The sequence below is a fragment of the Pediculus humanus genome, genomic scaffold (assembly GCF_000006295.1).
Source record: "Pediculus humanus corporis 1103172108290 genomic scaffold, whole genome shotgun sequence".
NCBI lineage: Eukaryota > Metazoa > Arthropoda > Insecta > Psocodea > Pediculidae > Pediculus > Pediculus humanus.
Window position 1 is genome coordinate 182537 of NW_002987859.1, and position 22064 is coordinate 204600.

General features: G+C 31.4%; 5 protein-coding genes across 5 annotated transcripts; all 5 read left to right on the top strand.

The window, feature by feature from the left end:
- Window positions 1-379: 379 nt before the first annotated feature.
- Window positions 380-2020, top strand: Phum_PHUM537150 (uncharacterized protein; the record flags this gene model as incomplete). The annotated part of the gene is made up of 5 exons (XM_002431546.1): window positions 380-699; window positions 781-1004; window positions 1071-1285; window positions 1364-1392; window positions 1819-2020. The coding sequence occupies 5 exons, from the start codon at window positions 380-382 to the stop codon at window positions 2018-2020; spliced, it is 990 nt and encodes a 329-aa protein (XP_002431591.1).
- Window positions 2021-2302: 282 nt separating this feature from the next.
- Window positions 2303-5242, top strand: Phum_PHUM537160 (luciferase, putative; the record flags this gene model as incomplete). The annotated part of the gene is made up of 10 exons (XM_002431547.1): window positions 2303-2527; window positions 2649-2856; window positions 2924-3054; window positions 3123-3340; window positions 3497-3668; window positions 3741-3881; window positions 3968-4099; window positions 4174-4398; window positions 4483-4666; window positions 5112-5242. The coding sequence occupies 10 exons, from the start codon at window positions 2303-2305 to the stop codon at window positions 5240-5242; spliced, it is 1767 nt and encodes a 588-aa protein (XP_002431592.1).
- A 1950-nt stretch (window positions 5243-7192) lies between these two features.
- Window positions 7193-10399, top strand: Phum_PHUM537170 (luciferase, putative; the record flags this gene model as incomplete). The annotated part of the gene is made up of 11 exons (XM_002431548.1): window positions 7193-7199; window positions 7882-7970; window positions 8068-8275; window positions 8370-8506; window positions 8719-8909; window positions 8999-9164; window positions 9265-9405; window positions 9478-9600; window positions 9680-9907; window positions 9988-10153; window positions 10275-10399. The coding sequence occupies 11 exons, from the start codon at window positions 7193-7195 to the stop codon at window positions 10397-10399; spliced, it is 1581 nt and encodes a 526-aa protein (XP_002431593.1).
- Window positions 10400-11889: 1490 nt separating this feature from the next.
- Phum_PHUM537180 (uncharacterized protein) lies at window positions 11890-14322 on the top strand (the record flags this gene model as incomplete). Its single annotated transcript, XM_002431549.1, has 8 exons — window positions 11890-12203; window positions 12272-12447; window positions 12528-12713; window positions 12823-12977; window positions 13047-13354; window positions 13441-13696; window positions 13816-13997; window positions 14127-14322. 8 exons carry the CDS (start codon window positions 11890-11892, stop codon window positions 14320-14322), a joined length of 1773 nt encoding a protein of 590 aa, XP_002431594.1.
- A 5563-nt stretch (window positions 14323-19885) lies between these two features.
- Window positions 19886-21176, top strand: Phum_PHUM537190 (uncharacterized protein; the record flags this gene model as incomplete). The annotated part of the gene is made up of 3 exons (XM_002431550.1): window positions 19886-19910; window positions 20052-20843; window positions 21103-21176. The coding sequence occupies 3 exons, from the start codon at window positions 19886-19888 to the stop codon at window positions 21174-21176; spliced, it is 891 nt and encodes a 296-aa protein (XP_002431595.1).
- Window positions 21177-22064: the final 888 nt, after the last annotated feature.

Consider the following 22064-nt stretch of genomic DNA (forward strand, 5'->3'; position numbering starts at 1 on the left):
CCGCCAATTTCGAATGAATAAAGTCAAATAATAATAATAATAATATTAACATACGCATGGAGCAGAAATTTTTCGATACCCAAATTCGTCACTGGTGTCATTTACATCCGTACGCCATTTTATATACGAGAAACGAATACGTGCATTGCACGGAGAAAAATTTCACGTACGATCGACGACGACCGTTACGACGATTGGAAATTTTAAACGGACGCCATTTTAAAATAGGCATACTCGAAGTGAGTTACAACGCCGTTTTATTTTTTGTACAAATGATGTAATTAATTTTAGCAAGTAAATTTCCTTTTTGTCGATGCAAGGCAAACGATAATTACGACGAATTCGATTACGATTGCGGCGTGACGAATAAAAATGGAAAATGGCTGCCGCGAGACGACTACGCGAATTACATACTGTCGTTGTTGGAAGACGTTTTACGATTCGAGTAAGTATCGAGAAAGAGTTTCGCAAATATTTAAATAACAGCAAATTTTTATTTATACATACCGCAACGTGTTTAAGAAAAACGTATGTGCCATCATCATCGTCCATCGTTTGGACAAACGAAACTCAATATGGCAGAGATGGGATTATAAAAATGGCCGAAAACAATATGACGGACATAACTGCTTGTCATTGGGCCGTCTCGAACATTCTAACGGAATCCGTTGATTATTTAATGCCGACTCTCTCAACAAGGTAAACACATGATTCCTCTCTCTCTCACACACATACACATCTACCCTAATTGTTGCCAACTTAATTTTTTTTTTTGTAAAGTCAATCCTTCATATTCGATTCAAACAATCTACCATTGGGTAAAGATATACTATTGAGAACGTTTTCCCGTCAACTTTGGATATTTTTCCTACTCGCAATTTTCGCACTCGTCGTCGCGTTCAAATTCTCCACGTTCATGCATTCCCGATACGTTCGACCTGATCACGAACCCTGGAGTTGGAGCGAAGTCATTCTTTGGGCTGTCGCCACCGTCACGCAACAGAGTAAGTGAGTCAGCGCGACAGGAATACATCGGCGTGTGTCGACCTTACAGTGTGTCTTTTTCGTAGGTTTCAGCAGGCATCCGAGAGGATCCTCTTGCAGGACCATGTTTTTCATCGGTTACGTCATATCCTATTTATTGTACACGGGTTTCGCAGCCGGAATCACGTCACTGTTGGCTTTCGACGATCACGTGAAACGTCTCTCACTCGATGACATAATCAGATTGAAATTGAAACTCGTTCTTCATCGCGACGAATACCATTATTACGATTTGTTAACGGTCATTATTTTCCCCCCCCCCACCATCCCCTCCTCCCCACTACCAAAAATTTTTTTCTAAATTTCGTCGTCTTTTCAGAGCGATTTATCCACTTTGCCGATATTGTCGTACGCTTTAAAAAATGGCGAAGCCAGCCACCTCTCGCAAATTTTTAAAAAAATAAATAAAAAAAATCACGTGGGTTTTGGTAAGTTCGATCGAGGTGGCGGTGGTACCACCACCACCACCACCACCATACATTTTTCATTATAATAATAATAATAATAATAATGATCGATTTTCTTTCTTTTTTAGGAGCGACGATTTCCTTCACCAACTACTTGCTGAAAATCGATTCTGAACAAAGGAAAAAATTGACAATTTTCCCCGTACCATTTTCCAAACGTAAAAAATCATTTTTGATAAGGAAATCTTTTGAATATAAAAAAATTTTCAATTCTTGGTAAAAGTCATTCATCCAAAAAAAAAGAAAAGAGTTTTAAAAAAAAAAAATGATTCCCTCAACGCGTCTGTCTGTCTTTCTGTTCTTTCAGGTTGCTCAAATTTTTCGAAACAGGTTTGATCGATGCCGGAATCAAAAGACACGTCAATTTTCCAACGGATTCCATGGACAAACAAAATCTTTGGCTCAGCACACAATTAAATAACGTTTTCTCCGCGTTCGCTTGCCTCGTCGGTGGTTGGACCCTATCGATTATCATTTTCACGTTCGAATTGTTTTTCTCGAAAAGATGATGTAAAATTAGTATAAAGTCGTGTCAATAGAATTATTCGCGTGTCATTATTTGAAAAAGTCGCCATTTTTAAAATTTTTTTCCCCTTAATCCGTTTCCCTCCATTTTGTGTTTTTCTTTTAATTTATTAATAATAATAATAAAATTAAATAATTTATTGACGTGACAATTTTGTAAAACCGATAATGGGGAACCGCCTCCCCCTCCACCCCCTCCCCATTACCGATAATTAATTAAACGTTACGAACGAAATTAATTATTTAACGGCGATGATAATTAATCGATGAAAAATTACCGAACGGAATCAATCGTTCCAGCCATTTTATTTATATCCGCGTATCCGACCGGTTTGTATCCCGTATTAAAAATGAAAAATTTTCAAAAGGGCGCGACGGGGAAAATCGTGACGTCAGATTTTATTATTTCCGGTTGTTTTAAATCGAATTTAAAAATGTCCGTCGGAGAGTGTTTATTTTCCAAATTGAAATCACACAACAATCAGGGAGACGTTTTAATGGTAAAAAAAAATTTTTTTTTTTTTTTAAATTTGTTTTATTCGTTTAAAGAAAATCCTAATTTTCCCTTTTTTTTCCCCCCCTCCCCCTTCCCCCTTCCCGCCGTCATTGCAGAGAGAAGCAGAAACGAATAAAATCATAACCGTTCGGGATTTTTTACGATTGAGCATACGAATCGGGAAAAAATTTAAGGGAATGGGTTTAACTCGGGAAAACGTCGTCTGCTTCATTGGAAAATCCGATATCAACATGTACGCGGCAGTCACGGGAGCTTTTTTTGTCGGAGCGACCGTTTTACCATTGGACTACAACCTCTCGTCAGGTATCATCCATTTTTTTTTTTTTTTTTCAAATTACGTTTTCCAGCTAATATTTTCTACTCTTTCCAGATATTTTTAACGGGATAATACGACAGACGCAACCGAAAATTGTTTTTTTCGACTCCGATACTCCCGAAGGAATAATATCCAACCTCGTCGAACTCGTGGTTCCTCCCAAAATGGTGTCCCTCGATTCTTCGGTAAGCTACCCGTAAAAGAAAAATTTTTCTCATTTTCTGAATTCTTTTCGTTCGTTTTACATTTGCAGCCATCTTTTTTTAATTTTTCCATCGACGATTTTAATAAATTCACACAAGTGGATGATGATGACGACGGCGATGACGATGACGACGAATTCAAACCTGTTTCATTTTACAATCCCGAAGAATCGGTCGCCATTTTGATTTGTTCGAGCGGAACATTCGGCAATCCCAAAACTGTCATGTTAACCCATACAAACATGACGTATCAAATAACGGTCTGGTGGTAATGATGATAATAATAATAATTTTCTTTTCTTTTCTTTTTTATTTTTCCAAAATTTTCCCTTTTCCTTTCCTCCTCCTTTTCCCTTTTCCCGATCAGTTCAAGACTTGATATTCTTTTTTCTTTTTTTTTTTCCAATATGGCGCCGATTACCAGCGTGACGTCACAATTCAACAAGTTACTCCTTTGTCCCGCCGTGGGATTTTCATTTTTTTTCTGGATATCCGGAATACTTTCCTATTTGAGTTGTTTGTGTTTAAATTACGAAATGATCATTTTACGTGACGTTCAACCCGACGCAGTTCTTCGTGTCATACAAAATTTCAAGGTTTGTTGTCATTCGTTTTGTTGTCGTGCGTTTGTCGCTTTGTTGCTTTACTGTCAAAAATTTTGTTTTTAGCCCAGCTGGGGTATATTTTCACCATCTTTGTTAAAACATATAACGACTCATCCGAATTTTAAAAATTACGACGTGTCATCCATGGCATACATCGCCACGGGTGGAAGTTCGCTACAAAAGGAAATAGCACTTTCTTTAAAGGTAAGAAACGACCACGAATCCTAACAATTCAAGTTCGATAATAATAATAATAATAATAATAATAATAATAATTTTTTTTTTGCAAGGAATTTTGGGGACCGCAAATTATTTGTCACCAATCGTACGGCATGACGGAATTATCGGGAACGATAACCTATTGTCAACCCGATGACGACATTCTTTCCGTCGGAAGACTTTTTCCGGGAGTTCAAATGAAGGTTCGACCTAAAACCGACCGGAATCCTTTTTCTTATGATTTTATGATTTTTTTTTTTTTTTTTTACGTCGACAGGTCGTGAGCGTGAACGATAAAACCCTTCTCGGAGCCAATCAAGAGGGTGTCATTTATTTAAAATCACCCTCGGTCATGAAGGGATATTTGGGAAATGAAAAAGCGACTGAGGAAGTTTTCATCGACGGATGGTATTGTACCGGTGACGTAGGTTATTACGATATAAATAAAGTCATTTACGTAACGGGTCGTTTAAAAGAATTCATCAAATACCGGAACCGGATGGTAATTCTCAAATCAAAATTTAAAAAGTTTTTTTTTTTGTAATTCGAATTTTTATACTCATCGTCATTTTTTTATACTTTCGAGATCAATCCTATTAAATTAGAAAATAAAATTTTAACTCTGCCTCAAATAGACGATGTCGGTCTTGTGAAAATCAAAGGAAATGATGATGACGATGATGATCAGGATGGTTCGATAATGGCTTTGGTAGTTTTAAGAAAAAACGATGTACGATTAAACGAAAAAGAAATTCATAAACTTATCGAAGGTAATAATAACTAACGAGGTGACGATGTGCGCGTGCGAGAGAGAGAGAGAGAGAGAGGAGGGGTGTAAAAAAAAAAAAAAAAAAAAAACTTTGACCTCCGCCCCCGAGAAATTTTTTGTTTTCGTGACACTCAACGACCAACAGAGGTTATTTTTAAATAAAACGTTCGAAAAGGTCATCGATTCGATTGCCAAATGAAAAATTTAATAAAAAAAAAATGCCGCCAACAAAAAATCAAACAAAAACTTTTTTGTTTAATTACCTCATAATTTGATTTCATTTTGAAAAATTTTTATCAGCGACAAACAATTATTTTAATACGAACAACTAATGATAAACAAACGACGGTCATTCTTCCTAACCACTTCGTTCCCGCCCCCGTTCCCACCCTCCCCCTACACTAGTAAATTAAAAGTGATGATTTATTTTTGTTTTGTTTTTGTAGAAAAATTACCGGATTATTTAAAACTGCGACAAGGAGTTCGATTTATCGACAAAATTCCCAGAACAAGCAGTGGGAAAATGCTGAGAAAAGAATTACTCAAAATAGCTAACACGTTTTTAGTGACAAAATAAAAATAATCATTAAAAACATTTCAAAACAACAACAAACAACAACAACAACAACAACAACGACAGTAACAACAACAACAACGACAACAACAACAACAGTAACAACAACAACAGTAACAACAACAGTAACAACAACGACAACGACAACAACAACAGCAACAATAATAATAATAATAATAATAAGTGTTTTCGAACAAAATCCGCTTTCGAGCAAATTACCATTTTCAAAGGAACGAAATCAACGCATCGGATTATGTTTGTTTTCCCGGATTGTAATGCAAAAAAGAACCTTCTAGAAAAATGTACGATTTTAATAGTAATTTAATGACAACAACAACAAACCAACCAAATGGATACACTTGTCGCGTAAATCAATCGAAATCAAATCATTCGAAAATCATTCGCGGTAACGCGGAAACGCGGGAATTGAGAAACTCGAGGAAATGTTACGAAGCGAACCGGAAAAGAGAAACGGAAAAAGGGAAACGGAAACGGAACATATGGAAATCATATAAAAAATTTTCAAACGGAAAATGTCACGAGCTTGCATTAAAAATGAACGCAATGGATTGAAAAATTCGAAATTGATACATATACTCGCATTATGTGAACTCTAAACAACAACAACAACAACAAACGACAAACACAAACGACGTATTTAATTTTTTAATTGATGTTATTAAGTGCATCACGAGTCGGTAATTCTATTACAATATTATTTATTATGACTAAAAATTTTCCAATTTTTTTCCGTAGAAAACGAATAAACAAAAACAAACAATTTAAAAAACAACAACAACAACAACAATTATCCAAATAATAATGATGATAATAATTACGTGGTAATTTCACCATGTAAATTTTTTTCTTTTATTATTCGCGACGAGAGTCCCCCCAATCGTTATCAAACGACCTTATTACCTTTTTGTAAAGCAATAAACCTGCGCATTCAAAAAGAAAAAAAAACGTTTTTCTTATCAATAAAAACTACCTAGTATTATTATTATTATTATTTACAATTTTTAACATTGTAAATCATTTAAAACCTTAAAGAATATAAATACCTACTAGTCTTGTGAAAAGTTTTAAAATAAAAAAATTTTCCGTTTGCTGACGTCGACAAACAATCGAATCGAATCGAAAACGAAAAAATGTAATTTTTTGCCAAAACGGTTCGAAATATAAAAAAAATATTATCATTATCATTATCATTATCATTATTATTATTATTATTATTATTGACTATAAAACTTCATAGTCGATTTGACGATCTTTTTTCTTTTTTTCTCTTTTTTCCAGGCATTTTGAAAAATTATCGTGATTCGTAGCCTTTGGAAAAAAAGTGCGTGATCGTTATCGAACAAAATAATAATAATAATAATAATAATAAGTAGTAGTAGTAGTTGTTGTTGTTGTTGTAAATTGATTTCGCGGAAGAGGAAAAAAAAAAAAAAAAATTATGCGAGTCACGAGTTTAATTTGTTATTTTATAGAGTTCAGCACCGTCGCCCTATATATATATATATATATTTTCCAATAATCGTCCGTCGTCCATTTTGTTTACGAAACAAAAATTTCAAATTAATAATAATAATAATAATAATAATAATAATAATAATAAATATTACAACGTGGATTATTATTATTGTTATTATTGTTGTTGTTGTTGTTGTTGTTAGAACTGAACTTTGAAAAGTTTGCCTATTTGATATATAATACACAAGACAGAAAAAAAAAAAAAAAAAAAACAAAACAAATAAAAAGTGACGAAATCAAATTTGTTTTTTTGCTGATAGCACCGTTCGTATATGTACATATATATATATATCGTTTTCTCACTCTTACACGTTTCCGTCGCCATTACCATTACATGTCTTTTTTTTTCTTTTTCCGGGAGGAAAAATGGACAAATGATTAAAGGGCAACGTAATCAATTTCATACAAATATTATTAATGCCAGGTAAAAACGGAAAAGAAACGATTCTGAAAATTCGTAACAACAACAACAACAGCAACAACAACAACAACAACAACAACGATTGAAATCGCGCCAAAAACAAAATCAAATTTTTTTTTTTTTTTTTTTTTTTTACTGTCAATGAGTGTCGCGCGCGCCATTTTTATTTTGATTGTTTTCAAGTTCAAATTAAAACTATAAATAAAATTAAATTGGAAAAAAAAAAAAAAAAAATTATGTCGTCGGAACGCGTCGTTTGTAATTTTTACACAAGTGCGTTGTTTGTTTGTTCGCTCGTTTGTTTGTTTGTTTTTCAAAAAAGTGTATTTTAATTTTGTGCCGGAATGATAATATAGACAAAAAAAATTAAACATCATCCGCAGTGATAAACGAACATCTTACAAAAACTCACTCACTCGTTCGTTGGAAAAATATTTAACCTTGATTTTATTGTATTAATTACGTAATTGCTTCTTTTTTTTTTTTGCAAGGTTCAGTTACTCTAGTTTACTTTTTCTGTACTCGCGACGGGTACCATAAATTTCATCGAGTCAGTTTTCATATCACGCGTTTTAAACTCAGTCTCGTTCCGATCATCATCGCCGCCGCCGCCGCGATACAAAAAAAAAAAAAAAAAGAAAAAAAATGACGAGTTTACATGATGATGATGAAAAAATATTAAAAGGTGATTCACTATCACAAGTTCCAGAATGTTCCATCGGTGAATTGATTTTACCCAAATTGAAATCCTTGCCGAAAGATGACGTATTTCTGGTATTTATTTAATTTGACATTTATCATCATCATTATTATTTTTTTCTTTAATTTCTCTTTTTTATTAACGGTTCTGTCCTGATTTGCTTTCTCCCAGATAGACGGAGAAACGGGAATCGAACAAACCGTCGGTCAATTTCTTTCAAACGGACTACAATTATTGGAAGGTTTGAAAAAAATAGGTTTGAATGAAAATGACGTCATTGGTATGCTGTGCAAAAACGGTTTCGAAGCCAATTCAATTGTTTTGGCATCGTGGATCGGTGCTGCCACTCTTGCTCCAGTCAACAGCTCCATGAAAGTGTGTAAGTTTTGTTTTTTGTTTTTGTTTTTCCTGGAAACGTGCAAAAAACTTTTTCCTTTTTTTCCTTTTGTTATTTTTTCGGGTTTCGATTCCAGCCGAGCTTAAACATGCACTTTCCGTCATAAGACCAAAATTTATTTTTTGCGAAGATGACGTTTTAGAAAAAGTCCAGTCGGCACTCGGCGATTCGTCTTCGGATAACGTCACCATCATTCTCGTCAACGAAAACAAGGTTGGTATTTTTTTTCCTCCCCCCCCCCAATTTTTCCTTTGGTTTTTCGTTTTAAACAAAACTAAATTCCAACCTGTTATCCAAATTCCAGTTTTTTTTCCATGACGTCGAGATTTCTTCTATTTAAATTATAGCGTTTGAATACCATCAACTCTCACGCAACCGTATAATTTTCTCATCATTGCCAATAATAACAACTTTTTTGTTTTTAGAATTCAAAGTACGCAAATTTAAGATTTAAAGATGTTTTAGTGAACGTCGATGTCGACACGTATAAACCTCAACCGGTTAAATGTCCCGGGCGTCAACTTGCCGTCATTTCGCCATCGAGCGGAACTTCCGGTTTACCAAAAGGAATCGGAATCTCTCACAAGAATTTAGTCTTTCAAAACATGGTCCTAGAGTAAATAAATAATTCGCTTCAAATTTTCATTTTCATTTTTTTTTCTTCCATTTTTTCATCTTCGACAAATCCATTTTTATCAATTCTAGAAAAATCGATTTGTTCGACAAAACTGAAATCTGTTTACAACTGTCGCACTTTTACTGGATAACTGCCATTCTCATGTTTTTGAGAAGTTTAACTCTGGGAACTAAACGTATTTTTTTAAACGTCATCAATCCCGAAAACACTTTCAAAGCCATCGAAAAATATAACGTGAGTAAAAAAAAAAAAAAAAAAAAAATTCATCCGTGGAATAATAATAATAATAATAATAATAATAATAATAATCGTTATTTCCTTTTTAAATCGCAAGCCTACTTTTACAATATTGGCTCCACTGACACTTTTGGGTTTGACGAAACATGCGGATTTTAAAAAATACAATTTATCAAGTTTGAAATACGTCTTGGTTGGAGGTTCTTCCCTAACGGACACCATGCTCGTTCAAATCAAGGTTCGTTATTCGATCTCGACCTTTTTCCCCCCCCCCCCAAGATAAAATTTTCAAAAATTCACACGATTTCAGGAAGCCTGGCCGAAAATTAAATTGTACAACACGTACGGCATGACGGAAGCATCGGGAATTGTGTGTCAAAACAATGATCAAGATACGTCAATCGGTCGCGTCACACCCGGAGTATGGTTGAAGGTAAATTTTCCAAAAAAAAAAAAAAAAAATCCCGACCGGAAGTAAATGAACGGAAATGATTTTTTTTTTTTTTTTTTAGATCGTCGACACGACCACCGGATCCGCGTTAAAATCAAATTCTCCGGGCGAAATATGCATTCACGGTTGCGGCGTCATGGCCGGATACGTCAACAATGAAAAAGCGACGAGAGAATCCATAGATGACGACGGATGGCTTCATTCCGGCGACGTCGGTTACTACGACGACGACGGGAAATTTTTCATCGTCGACAGAATAAAGGAAATGATCAAAGTCCGAGACATGCAAGTGAGAGAAAGAATCCTCGTTATGTTATCCGTGTTAATTAATTAATTAATTCATCCGTTTTCCGCTTTTCCCCGATCCAGGTAACTCCCACGGAAATCGAAAACGTCATTTTGACGGTTCCCGGAGTGTTCGAAGTCGGAGTCGTCGGAATCCCACACGAAAGAGATATTTTTCATTTGATGGCTTTGGTCGTCAAAAAGGAAAATCATTCCGTAAAGGAAAACGATATACACGCAGCCGTGAACGGTGAGTCAATTTTCATTTTGTTCACATACGCAAATCGAATTTCATGGAATAATAGTAATAATAATAATAATAATAATAATAATAACTTTTCTTATTTTCTCTCCCCGTTTTTCGCTTTCAGGAACTCTTTCAGAGTATAAATCACTAACGGCTGGAATTCGTTTTATCGATTTCATTCCGAAAACGGCGACCGGAAAAATTGATAGAAATACCCTTAAATCGATCGCGCTTGAGCTTTACGCGTAGGAAAAATTTATTAAAGATTTATTATTATTATTATTATTATTATTATTATTTCATTTTAAATATTAAAAACGACAAAAAAAAAAAAAAAAAAATTGAGCGTAAAATTCAATTTGAAAATTTTTCCCGAAATTTTCCCAAATTAATGTAAAAACCAAGTAAGTGTGGAAGAACGCCTTAAATTTTACGTTTATGCAAACCGTTCGACTCGCAATCATTGTAAATAGTATATTAAAAAAAAAAAAAAAAAAAAAAAACCGCATGTTTAATGACGTAATTATAAAATTTTACGAAATATAAAAAAATTTTTTTTTATAATAACGACCATTCCCAATCCTGTTGCACATTGACCTTGCTCTAAATTTTCCCCCAATAAAAAAAGAAAAGTGTTTTCCCTCGTCTCGTCACGTCACGTCACGGAGTGATACAAAACAAAAAAAAATATATCGAACTTTTTTTCAACCGTATTATTTTTCTCAGTAGTCATTTAACTCGTAACTTTGTACTTATTCGACGGTAAACATTTTTTTTTTTTGTTCGATTTATGCAGTTTTCCTTCGTGTAAATCAGTCAGTTCGAAAAAAAAAAAAAAAAAAAAAAAAAAAATGGATGACATCGAAAAGGGAAATAAAAACGCGAGAGAAAATAGAATTTGGGGACCGGGTGAAAAAATCGACAGGGATTCATTTTTTACAGAATGTAAAATATTACACGACGAATCGAAAAATTTAGTTTTGAATTTGAAAAGTGTTTTGATTCAAGCCAAAGAATATTGTCAAGTTGACGAAGTAAGAATTTTTTTGTTTCTACATATAACAAAACGAAACGACGCATACGCGCACGCACGCACGCACGCACACACCACGTGTAAAAAAACACTCGTCAATCACTTCGCACGTGGCCCAAGACGATCACAATTATTGACTTGACTGACTGACTGACTGGCTACCACCTCATGATTAAATAATAAAATAATTTTTTTTTTTTCTTTCATTTTATTTATCGCGAAGAATTTTATGAACAACATCGATTCGATTGCATCGATAACGGAAAGAATGAAAAAAATAAGTTTATACAATAACGAGAGTGAAATTGGTGAAGAAATAGAAAGCACGCGAGTAAATCTATGGAAAGCGAGGTTACACGTTGAAAAACTGGCCATTTCAAAACTCGTCTACGATTTGGTGTACGAATTATTGGATTCCACACTCACGGAACATGCTTTAAGGTGTTATTTATTCGTTAATATACGCACACGCACACGCACGCACGCAATAAATCAATCTCATAAGTTCATTTCGATTAATCATTCGTTCCCCATACATCAACCCGAGTCATTTTCGCGGGGCGCGAGATTTCTCATTTCGTACAGAGAGAAAAAAATTTTTTTGTTGTCCTACCTTTTTAGATTGTCTCAACTTTACAACGACATTTTGCTTTTGGATTTTTCGACGGACGTAAGCAAGACGAATGTTTTCGGTAACACGTGTCCCATGCTCTTGCATCCTCTGAGAAAATTGACGGTCACGAAAATCTTGTACATCATAGCTGAAAAAAGAGCGGAAAAATGCAGTTACGGTTTGATATCGGGTATATTGAATAATTATTTCGGAGGAATCGAAGAATTGGATGACAACACGGCGGTTCAGGGTCACGAGGATGATTTGGCGATGATTCCACCACCCCACGATAATGGAGAAGAGATTTCGGAGAGTAAGCAAGAGGAAAATAAGGAAGACGGGAATTTAAAAAAATTTTTAAAGGCTCAAAATTCAGTTTCGAGTAATACGAGCGTTGAAATTTACAGGTGAGCCAAAGTTTTTATGTTTTCCTTTTTACAAATTCGCGGATGATGCGAATGTTTTATGTTTTTAGAGCTTTGACGAAACACTTGGAACAAAAAACAAAAGACAATGAAATTACCCTAAGTCAACCGTTGGAAGCCCTGTGGCGGTGTGAAGAAAGACACGCGAGAGGACATTTGATTCTATGTGCGAGAGTAGCTCCAAATCTTTTAGGAAGTTATTCTATTACATCTGCCAAAACGTCTGGTGAATTTTTTGTGTCCCCAAGTTCTCACTTTTTCCTGCAAAAGAATAATTCATTTTAATTTTTGACATTTTATCATCAGGTAATTTAAGACCTAAAAGCATTGTTAAAAATAAATTGACAAATTATTATCAACAAGTGATTTGGGGAGAAGTCGGAGGATATTTAGATCACATTCTTCTCTGGTGGAGTTCGGATCCTTTGGGAAGTTTTCCACCTTCCACGTCACAAGGTTTACGAGATTATATATCCGAAGTGAAATCGACAGGTTGTTTGTAGTATTTTTTTTTTTTTTTTTTTAGGTTCTCGAATGTTAATTAACATCTTCGTGATTTTTTAATTTCGAAAAAAAAAAAAATTAAAATTAAAATTTTTAGATTACATTCCGAATCTTTTACTACCGACCGTTCTTAATCTCATGGAGTCGTTATGCTGTCATCAAACATCCACATCATGGGATCAATTTTTTAGAAAAGCTCTCGTGTCTTCTCGTTCGATTAAAAATGATTATTACAAAACATACGGAATTCAAGTAAAATTTTATATAATAATAATTCTTTTTCCCTTTTATTATTTTCACCGCATGTTTCATCTCTTTCAGGGTTCGGCAACCGGACAATTATTTGTTGAAATGTTGAGCGATTTAATAAAGCTGAATAATTCCTGTGAAAATCCGTATGTGAGCATAGAAGAACTTCCTCTGGTCGAACAGATACCCATTTTACATCGTTTGGATCATTCTGTTCACACGGTCAGAATGTGGGTATCGGATAGATGTAAAAATCTTGCTGCCAATTGGGATTTGGATGGTTTTTACAGCTCTTGTTTTACTGACATAAACAAATGCCTTCAAATATTGAGCACTCTTGAGGTTCCATCATTCTTCTCCTTATTTCCAATCCGGGTCAAGTAAATAAAAAAAAAAAAAAACGTTTAATTTATTATTTTGAATTTGTGCAGTTGAATGATTACAATCAAATTCCTTTGAATACAAGCGTTCAAGTAACCGTCTGCATTAAAATGAGAGGAAAATTAGTATCGGAAATCCGTGAAAACGTTGACAAATTGAAAAAAACTTCAAACGAATGCATAAAAGTCTTGGCTAAAAATTGCAGAGTTCAGTGTTTGGCAACGTTACACATGTGCTTTCCAAAATCAACCTACTGGAAGCAAAACGGTCCTCTTCCAGATTGTGCAAGTGATTATGTTGAAAAATATTTGGGTAAAATGATCCTGCCCTTTTTTTCAAACGTTGGCTTATAGTAATACATGATTGTTCACAACAATTATGATAACATTCCTTTTTCCATTTCATTTATGAAGATTGCATACTCAGACCAGTTTTCACAGCAACAGATAAAATGTCAAAGGAAATTCAATTATCATCCAGCACAATGATTTTACGAATCCTTTGCGAATCCTGGCTCGAATACGTCTACTTAAATCGTATTAAATTTAGCGAGTGGGGTGCTGTCCAGCTACTGACTGATTTTGGAGCCATACCCACGTGGCTCATGGAAAGAACTCAATTACCAAAAGAACTCTTGAATTCGTTAACATCTCACGAGGTAATATGACACTAAAAAAAAGCCTTCCTTTTTTGCATTATTAAATTAATAACGTAATTGAATTTGTTTAATTTCAATTTTTTTATATAAAAATAATTTTAGGTTTTACGAAGATGTGAAGGTGTTGGTCGATTACTCCTTCGACGACGTGGTGAATCAATTAAAATGACAGTTTCATCATCAATTTCAAAATCGTCAAATGACGAATCATCAACGGATAACATGCCGGCTGAAATGTACGTTCCCAATCAAGAACAATGGCTGGAATTAAGGGCTCCAATGGGAGCTAAAATTTGTTGCCAATTATAAGATTTACGATTGAAAAATTACATTTACCTGTTTGTGAAAACTTAAAATTCCTTAATTATTATTAAATCGTTAATTTTTTTTTCGTCACAAAGTACAATGATTTACCTTTTTTTTGCATATTCATCATTCGTGTGTGTGTGTCACGGATAATTTTTTAATCTCTTCCCATCAAATTAAATCACTTTAATTACGAGTATTAAATTATATCACACAAAAATTTAAAATGTAAACTTTTTAAAATACTAATTCACACCGCAAATTAAAATAATTTAATCCTTTCCGCGATGAAAAAAAAATAACCTTCGCTTTCAATTGTAATATGATGACTTAAACCCTTACGGTTCGTCTTTGAGCAGACGACACGACGATGCGCAAAAAATGGCGCAAACCCGTGACCGGCTAGAAAATTTGAGAGATTTAGGAAATGACGTCATAATAATGGCGATGTTTACGATTACGAATTGCAAAGATTGAGCGTTTGATATTAAAAAAAAAAAAAAAAATGCGTATTAAATTATTTTTTTGCGCAATAATTCGTTTAAGCTAAAAAAAAAACAAGCAAAAAGTTTTTTTTTTATAAAGTTCATTATTAAATATTTAATAGTTTTTAATATTTTAATTTGAAGATTATGGCGTTTTTTTTTAATAATAAATCAAAAAAAAAAAAAAAAAACCGAAGGAAAATGTATTTATACTTAAAAAAAAAACTCCGCCATCTTGTTTTTATAAAATTTTTGCAATGCAATTTTCGCAAAGGGTTAATAATTTTTTAAAATTACAAAAGTTCGTTGAGGCCAAAAATTATTCATTATCCGTGTAAAAAATTAAATAAAAATAAATCGTATCAATGGTCCTTTCAACTTTTAATTATACGAACGAAAAAAAAAAAAAAAAAAAATTGGGTGGAGTTTTATTAAAATACAAAAAAAAAAAATTATTTACTTATTGTTTTCTATTTTATTTTACGGTCAATATGCCCACTCATTCAAATCACACTTCCGTTAAAAAAAAAAAAATTAAAAAGTATTAATAAACTATAAAGAAAAAGTTTTTCCTGTCAAAAATAAAAAATAAAAGGTAGAGAACGATATCGATTTCACAATTAATTTTTAATAAGACCATTGAAACGTTAAAAAAAATTTAATTTTTATTATTTAAAAATCTCTTTCAACTTTGATTCATATTAATAATAAATAATAATGGCCGTTCATCTCCTTTTTTTTTTTTTTGATTAATTTATTAATAAATTCGGATAACATTTTTAAAAAAAATTCTCATATAAATAATAAAATCCCGGTGATCTTTAAAATCGAATCCTTGAATTTTTGTTTTTTTTTTTTTCTTTAATTTAAATATTTCAAACGTTTTTTTTTTTTTTTAAATTTATTAAACTCGATAAAATTTATTAAAATTATTTCACGAATTAAAAAAAAAAGGGCGTAAAATTAAAGATTTCGATACAATCAAAACATTCGATTGATTATTATTTAACCGTTACACGTCATTCAAATTTTTTTTTTTTTACTCTATGGAAACATGATAAAAACGTTTCGCGCCATTTATCGTAAATTATCGTTACGCTCTCTATGCAATATATATATATATCGATTTGATATCCGCGTATTGATAAAGAAAATACGTAACAGCAGACGATTTGTTTCACATTAAATTATATTTAACCTATAATTACCATTTTTTTTTTAATAATAATAATTTCGTCTCGACGTAACAATAAAACGACGACATTAATAACTATGACGTCACATTTTCAAAACAAATTCATAAACGTTTTCTTTTAGAAAGGGCGTGCGTGACGTGGGAGTGACGTACTTTTACGTCATTAATTCGAAAATTAAATTACATCTTTAAAACTCGAGGGTGTTTTATTATTATCATTATCATTATTATTATTATTATTATTAGATTCGTTAGGTAGACAAAAAAAAAAATAAGATGATATTTAAAAAAAAAAAAAAGGCGACGAATTTTAAATATCACGAACGTTTATTTTTTTTATTAATAATGATTTTTTCACGCACACAACGTTGAAAAATTTAATTAATTAATTAATTTATTTATTTATAAACGTTTTGCGAAATAATTTTTTATTTCCCCCCTCCCCCCATCCCCAACTTATAAAAATAATTTTTTTTTTTTTTTTTTTCAATGTAAAACCTTGAGTATTAATACTTGTTTTATTACGAAAATAAAAAAAAATTAATAATTTTTTTTTCGGGGGGGGGGGGAGTCGCCATTATACGTACGCAAAAAAACAAACGCAAGAAAAATAATAAAATAAATATAAATATTTAATTATTTATAAATAAATAAATAAATAAATAAAATTATTAAAATGTATTCGTCGTCCTTCGTCGACCGTCGACGAATCATTTTTAATTAAAATAAATTAATTGAATCGAAGTAAAAAAATAAAATAAATAAATAAATAAATAAATTTACGGTTTCACGGTTTTTATTATTATTATTATTTTATAATAATCATCGACCTCATCCTAATCATCATCATCATTACTATTATTATTATTATTAATATTATATTATTAAGTACACGTAAGAAACGTAAAATTATGTAAGGACCGGTCATACATATCCTAGTTAATAAATACATAAATACATAAAAGGTATTAATTAATTTATTATTATTATTATCATTTGTTTTTCGATTCTTTTATGTCAATCGTAAATATTTTATTTTATTATATAATATTCGTCGTCGTCGTCGTCGTCGTCATTTACCCCCCCCCCCTTTATTATTTTTACTATTAATAATAATAATGATAATAATAATAATAATAATAATTTTTTTCGTATAAAGATTTTTCTGTAATTATAAATGTCGGTCGACCAAATTCGAAAATAAATTAATATTTTTTTATTATTTCGCATCGTTAATTTTTTTTTTTTTTTTATTAAAATTTTACGTTCCGCCATCTTTATTGATCTATTCTTCACGTGTGCGAAAAAAAAAATAATAATAATGATAATAATGATAAGTTCGATCGAATAAAATGGAGAAATAAGGAAGACTTAAAAGAATTTTTACAGGTTGTGACAAGACAAAATCTATTCAAGGATTTATTCCTTAGGGATAGAGATACCTAAAAATTTTGTAAAACGATCCGATAAACATTAAGACGAATTGTCGTGAGAATAATAATAATAATAAATAGCACGTAATCGAATTAAAAAAAAAAATGAAATGAAATGGCAATTTTTATTATTGTCCTTTTACGTGTACGTTTTTTTTTTTCATAAACATATGAAAAGTAAAATTTTTATGAAAATTAATCGAATGAATTTCTTTTTTTTTTTTTTTTTTTCACACTTTCGTAACGTTTAAATATCAACGAATGGTTAAATAATAATATTAATAATAATAATAATAATAATAATAATAATAATAATAATAATAATAATAATAATAAACGTGATTAATAAACGATATGAAACGTTTTCGATCATTTGTTTTGATTTGTTCTATTTTTATTATTATTATTATTATTTTTTGATATTTTATTCAATGCGTTATTAACTTAATTTAAAATTTCAAAGTATTTTTAAATAATGTTCGAATGTGACGACAAACAAACAAATAACAAGCAAACGAACAAACAAACAAAAAAATTCCAAGGACGAACGCAAAGTGATGAATTGAATTAAATTTTTCAAAAAATTTATTAAATTCTTTATTGGTAGGATTTTCCCCCAAGAGTTATAAATAAAAAAAAAAAAATTTTTTTTTAAAATTATTTTTAATTTTAACGATTAATGAATGAAAAAAAAAAAAAAAAAAGATGGCGATAACTAATAATAACTCTTTAATTTTTTGTTTTCGCATGATTAGAATTGGAATTTTATAAAAAAAGACGATTTTTAAGAATTTAATTATTGGAAAAAAACAAAAGCAACAACAACAAAAACAACAACTACAACAACAGAAACAACAATAACAATAACAACAACAACAATAACAACAATAACAATAACAACAACAACAATAACAACAACAACAATAAGAAAAACAACAAAAGAAACAACAACAGAAACAACAACAACAACAGTAACAACATCAACAACAACAACAGTAACAACATAACAACAACAACAACAACAACAACAACGACAACAACAACAATCAAATCTTTTTAAGAAAATGAAAAAATCGAAATGGTCATATTATCATTATCATTGTTTTTTGTTTTTCTCCAAATTAACACGAATCCGTAAGAAAGAAAACGTCAATATAAAAATAACATTAGCGAAAATTTTGAACGTTACGTCACGAGAAATTTCCAAAAAAAAAAAAAAAAAGAAAAAGAAACGACCTTAACAAACATAACAACAAGATTAGAGAGTTAGAAATTCATTCGGAAAAATAGTTATTATTATTATTTAATCAATTTCGGAGTTAAATACATGAAAAAATTAGCAAAAAAAAAAAAAAAAAATGTATAATTTCACGGGGAGCGAAACCGAATCGAATAGAAAAAAATTAAGGTCACTCAAATTGTCAATTGATATTATTATAATAATAATGATAATAAAAAAAAAAAAAAAAAAAAAAAAAAAAAAAAACGACCGCGTTGCGTATAATAACACTTTGTTAACAAAAAAAACGCGACAAAAAGTCATTGAAAACTGTACAATCACTTTTCCCCCTCCCCCCTTCCCCCCTTGTTGTTGTAATTATTATTATTATTATTATTATCACTACTAATTATCATCAAAACAATGGTCAATCAAATCATTTATTAATAATAATTAATACTTTTATTTATTTATTGAAAATAATAAAAAATAAAAAAAAATTTTTTATTTTTATTATCTATTGTAAATAAAAGAAAATTTATCGCGATAATATAAAATTATAATTATATATTATATTATTATTATTATTATTATTATTATTATTATTATTATTTTATATTATTAAAAAAAAAAAAAAAGAAAATTGATTTTTTACGCTGTGAATCGAAGGTGACGACGGTGAAAAGTTTTTTTTTTTTTTTTTTTTTACAAGCAAAAACTCCCCATGATTAAATACCCCCCCCCCCCCCCGTAAAGTAGGTTTGAAAAGAAAAAAAACTAGGCGGCGGTGGAAAATTCAAAACGGAAATACGAAAATGAAAAAAAAAAGGCGCGAAAAATTGTTTTTTTTTCCCTCCCCCCATTTTTCTTAGCGGAATCGCGAGTGTGAGAAAATTTTTTTTTTTCGCGACTTTAAATATTCCCATTTTTATTATTATTATTATTATTAAATTTCCATAATTTACTGAAGAAAAATATCGTTCGTGGATAAATATTTAAATTATTAACCCTTTAATTAATTAAATAAATCGAATTTAAAATTTAAAAAACAAATTTTGACCGCCATTTAATAAATAATTAAAAAAAAAACAAAAAACTTGACGACGACGGGGGGAGGGCGGGGCGGGGAAAAGAAAAAAATTTATTATTATTATTTATGTTTACATCTGTGGAAAAACAATAAGTAAATAAATATACGATTTTAATCGTTTTTTTTTTTATAAATAATTTCCCGATGAAAAAAATAATATATAAAAACCGTTAGAGAATAGGAAAAAAAATCGACGGACGGACGACATGGGTAATAATAATAATAATAATTATTAATTTTTTTTTTTTTGTTTTTTTTTTTGTAACGGTTCCCTTATAAATCGTTCGGATTTTTTTTTTTTTGTCACCAGTAGATATTCCAGATCCATTAAGATTTAATTATTACAATAATTCATTTTTGAGAAAATATTACGACACGGGACTACCCGACGGAGTGTACTCGTCCCTAGTTTTACTGGTATCGAGACCCTCGCAAGAAAAATGCACGGGTACTTTGATAAAAAGTAATTTGATACTCACCGCCGCCCTATGCGTTCACTATCACAATCGCATCGTCGACGAAATGACGATCGTAAAGGGGAAAATAAGTTTTACCACTTATTACAAGCACAAAGTGAAACCCTCAATGAATTTCGAAGAATTGATAAACATCGAAGAAAGGAGAACTCATCTCATATACGTACACCCGGATTGGTACGAATGGAGCGTGAACATTGCTTTCATAAAAGTCGAAAAACCCTTTCACATCGGAAAATTGTTCAGCATATCGACGAAAAAGAAGGAAAGGTTAAAAGATTGCGTGTCCGTCGGTTTTGGACATTCCGAAAATTTCAAAAAACAAATCACGTTGCAATACATCGAAAGCGGTCAATTCGCACTACGGAAAATATACGACGTGGGTCATTTTTGCCAGTTAAAAAAAACAACCCTCGATTCTCAAACGTGTTTGGCCGGAATCGGAAGTCCTCTCATATGCAACGATGAAATTTGGGGGGTTTGCGCCCTCATCGCCACGACCAAACCCGAATTGACAAATGCCGATTGTAAACCCTACGATAAATATTGTTATTATCCGTTATATCACGTTGAAAAATGGTTTAATTTATTTGCCCAAACGAACGCGAGTCACAAAACCGTAATTCGTAATTTTTTCAAAATCATTTTTCTCATTATTTTTTTAACGATTTTTTTCAATTAATTATTATTATTATTATTATCAATAAAATTACTCGACGTTTTATTTAAATTTTTTTTTGTGTCGACGACAGATTCAATCGATCAAGGTTTTTTTATATAAACGATATGACTTATTTTTTACTTCTCTCTCTCTCTCTCTTTCTCTCTCTTTCTCTCTCTCTCACTCTCTCTCTTCCCTGAAACCTTTTGGAAAACCATTGAAAGGTGACACCCTATCGAAGGGAAAAAATATAAAAAACCAAAGAACGAAAAGGGGAGATGGGGGTCGAAGAATTTGATTCCGTATAACGATATTCAAATATTCATTTGTAAAACAATGAGGGGAAAAAAGGTAAAACGTTCGCGGGTGTGGTGGGGGGTAGTGGTGGTGGTGATGATTGGGGGGTTTTGAGGGTCGTTTGTAATCGGTCGAGTTTTTTTTCAACACCCACAAACTCATGAGAAATTTACTAATAATGAGGCGTTGTCGAGAAAACAAAAAAAAAAACAAAAAAAAATTGTAACTAAAGATTTAAAGGTCGAACCTTAATATCAACCTTATACCTTGTAATATGGCGGTTATCATTATTTATCGATAAATGATAATTTTTTTCGATTTATTATAGTATTTTATTTATTCCCCCCCCCCATTCGTATTATTATTTCGTTGTTAAGGCATTCACGAAATTTATTATTATTATTTTAACAAAAAAATTTTTTAAAAAAATAGGTACGGTTTCGAAAGGTTATAAAAATCTCAACTTCCGCCACCGCCACTACCCTCGTCATTAACCTTTACTACCCTTATCAAATTACGATCTACGAAAAACGATATTTCCCCCTCCCCCCTTTCAAATTCTTCATTTAAATTAATTTTAACGTTCGACCGAATCAATTTTTTTTTTTTTCAGATTTTTTTTGAGAGTCCCGAATCCAGGAAATCATTCCGAATTTTGTTTTTTTACCCTTTTCCCGATTCGATTGGAAAATTTTTAAATAATTAAATTAAACCTTTTTAATATAAAAATCTGGAATCGAATTTAAATTTTCGCGTTTCTTTTCCTCTTTTCTTTTTTTCTTTAAATCGTAATCGATTATTTTCCACCCCCCTCTCCCCCCGTTCCCTCTCATTATTTACTTCATTTAAATTTTTTTTTCGTCCTATCGAATAATATCAAATTATTATC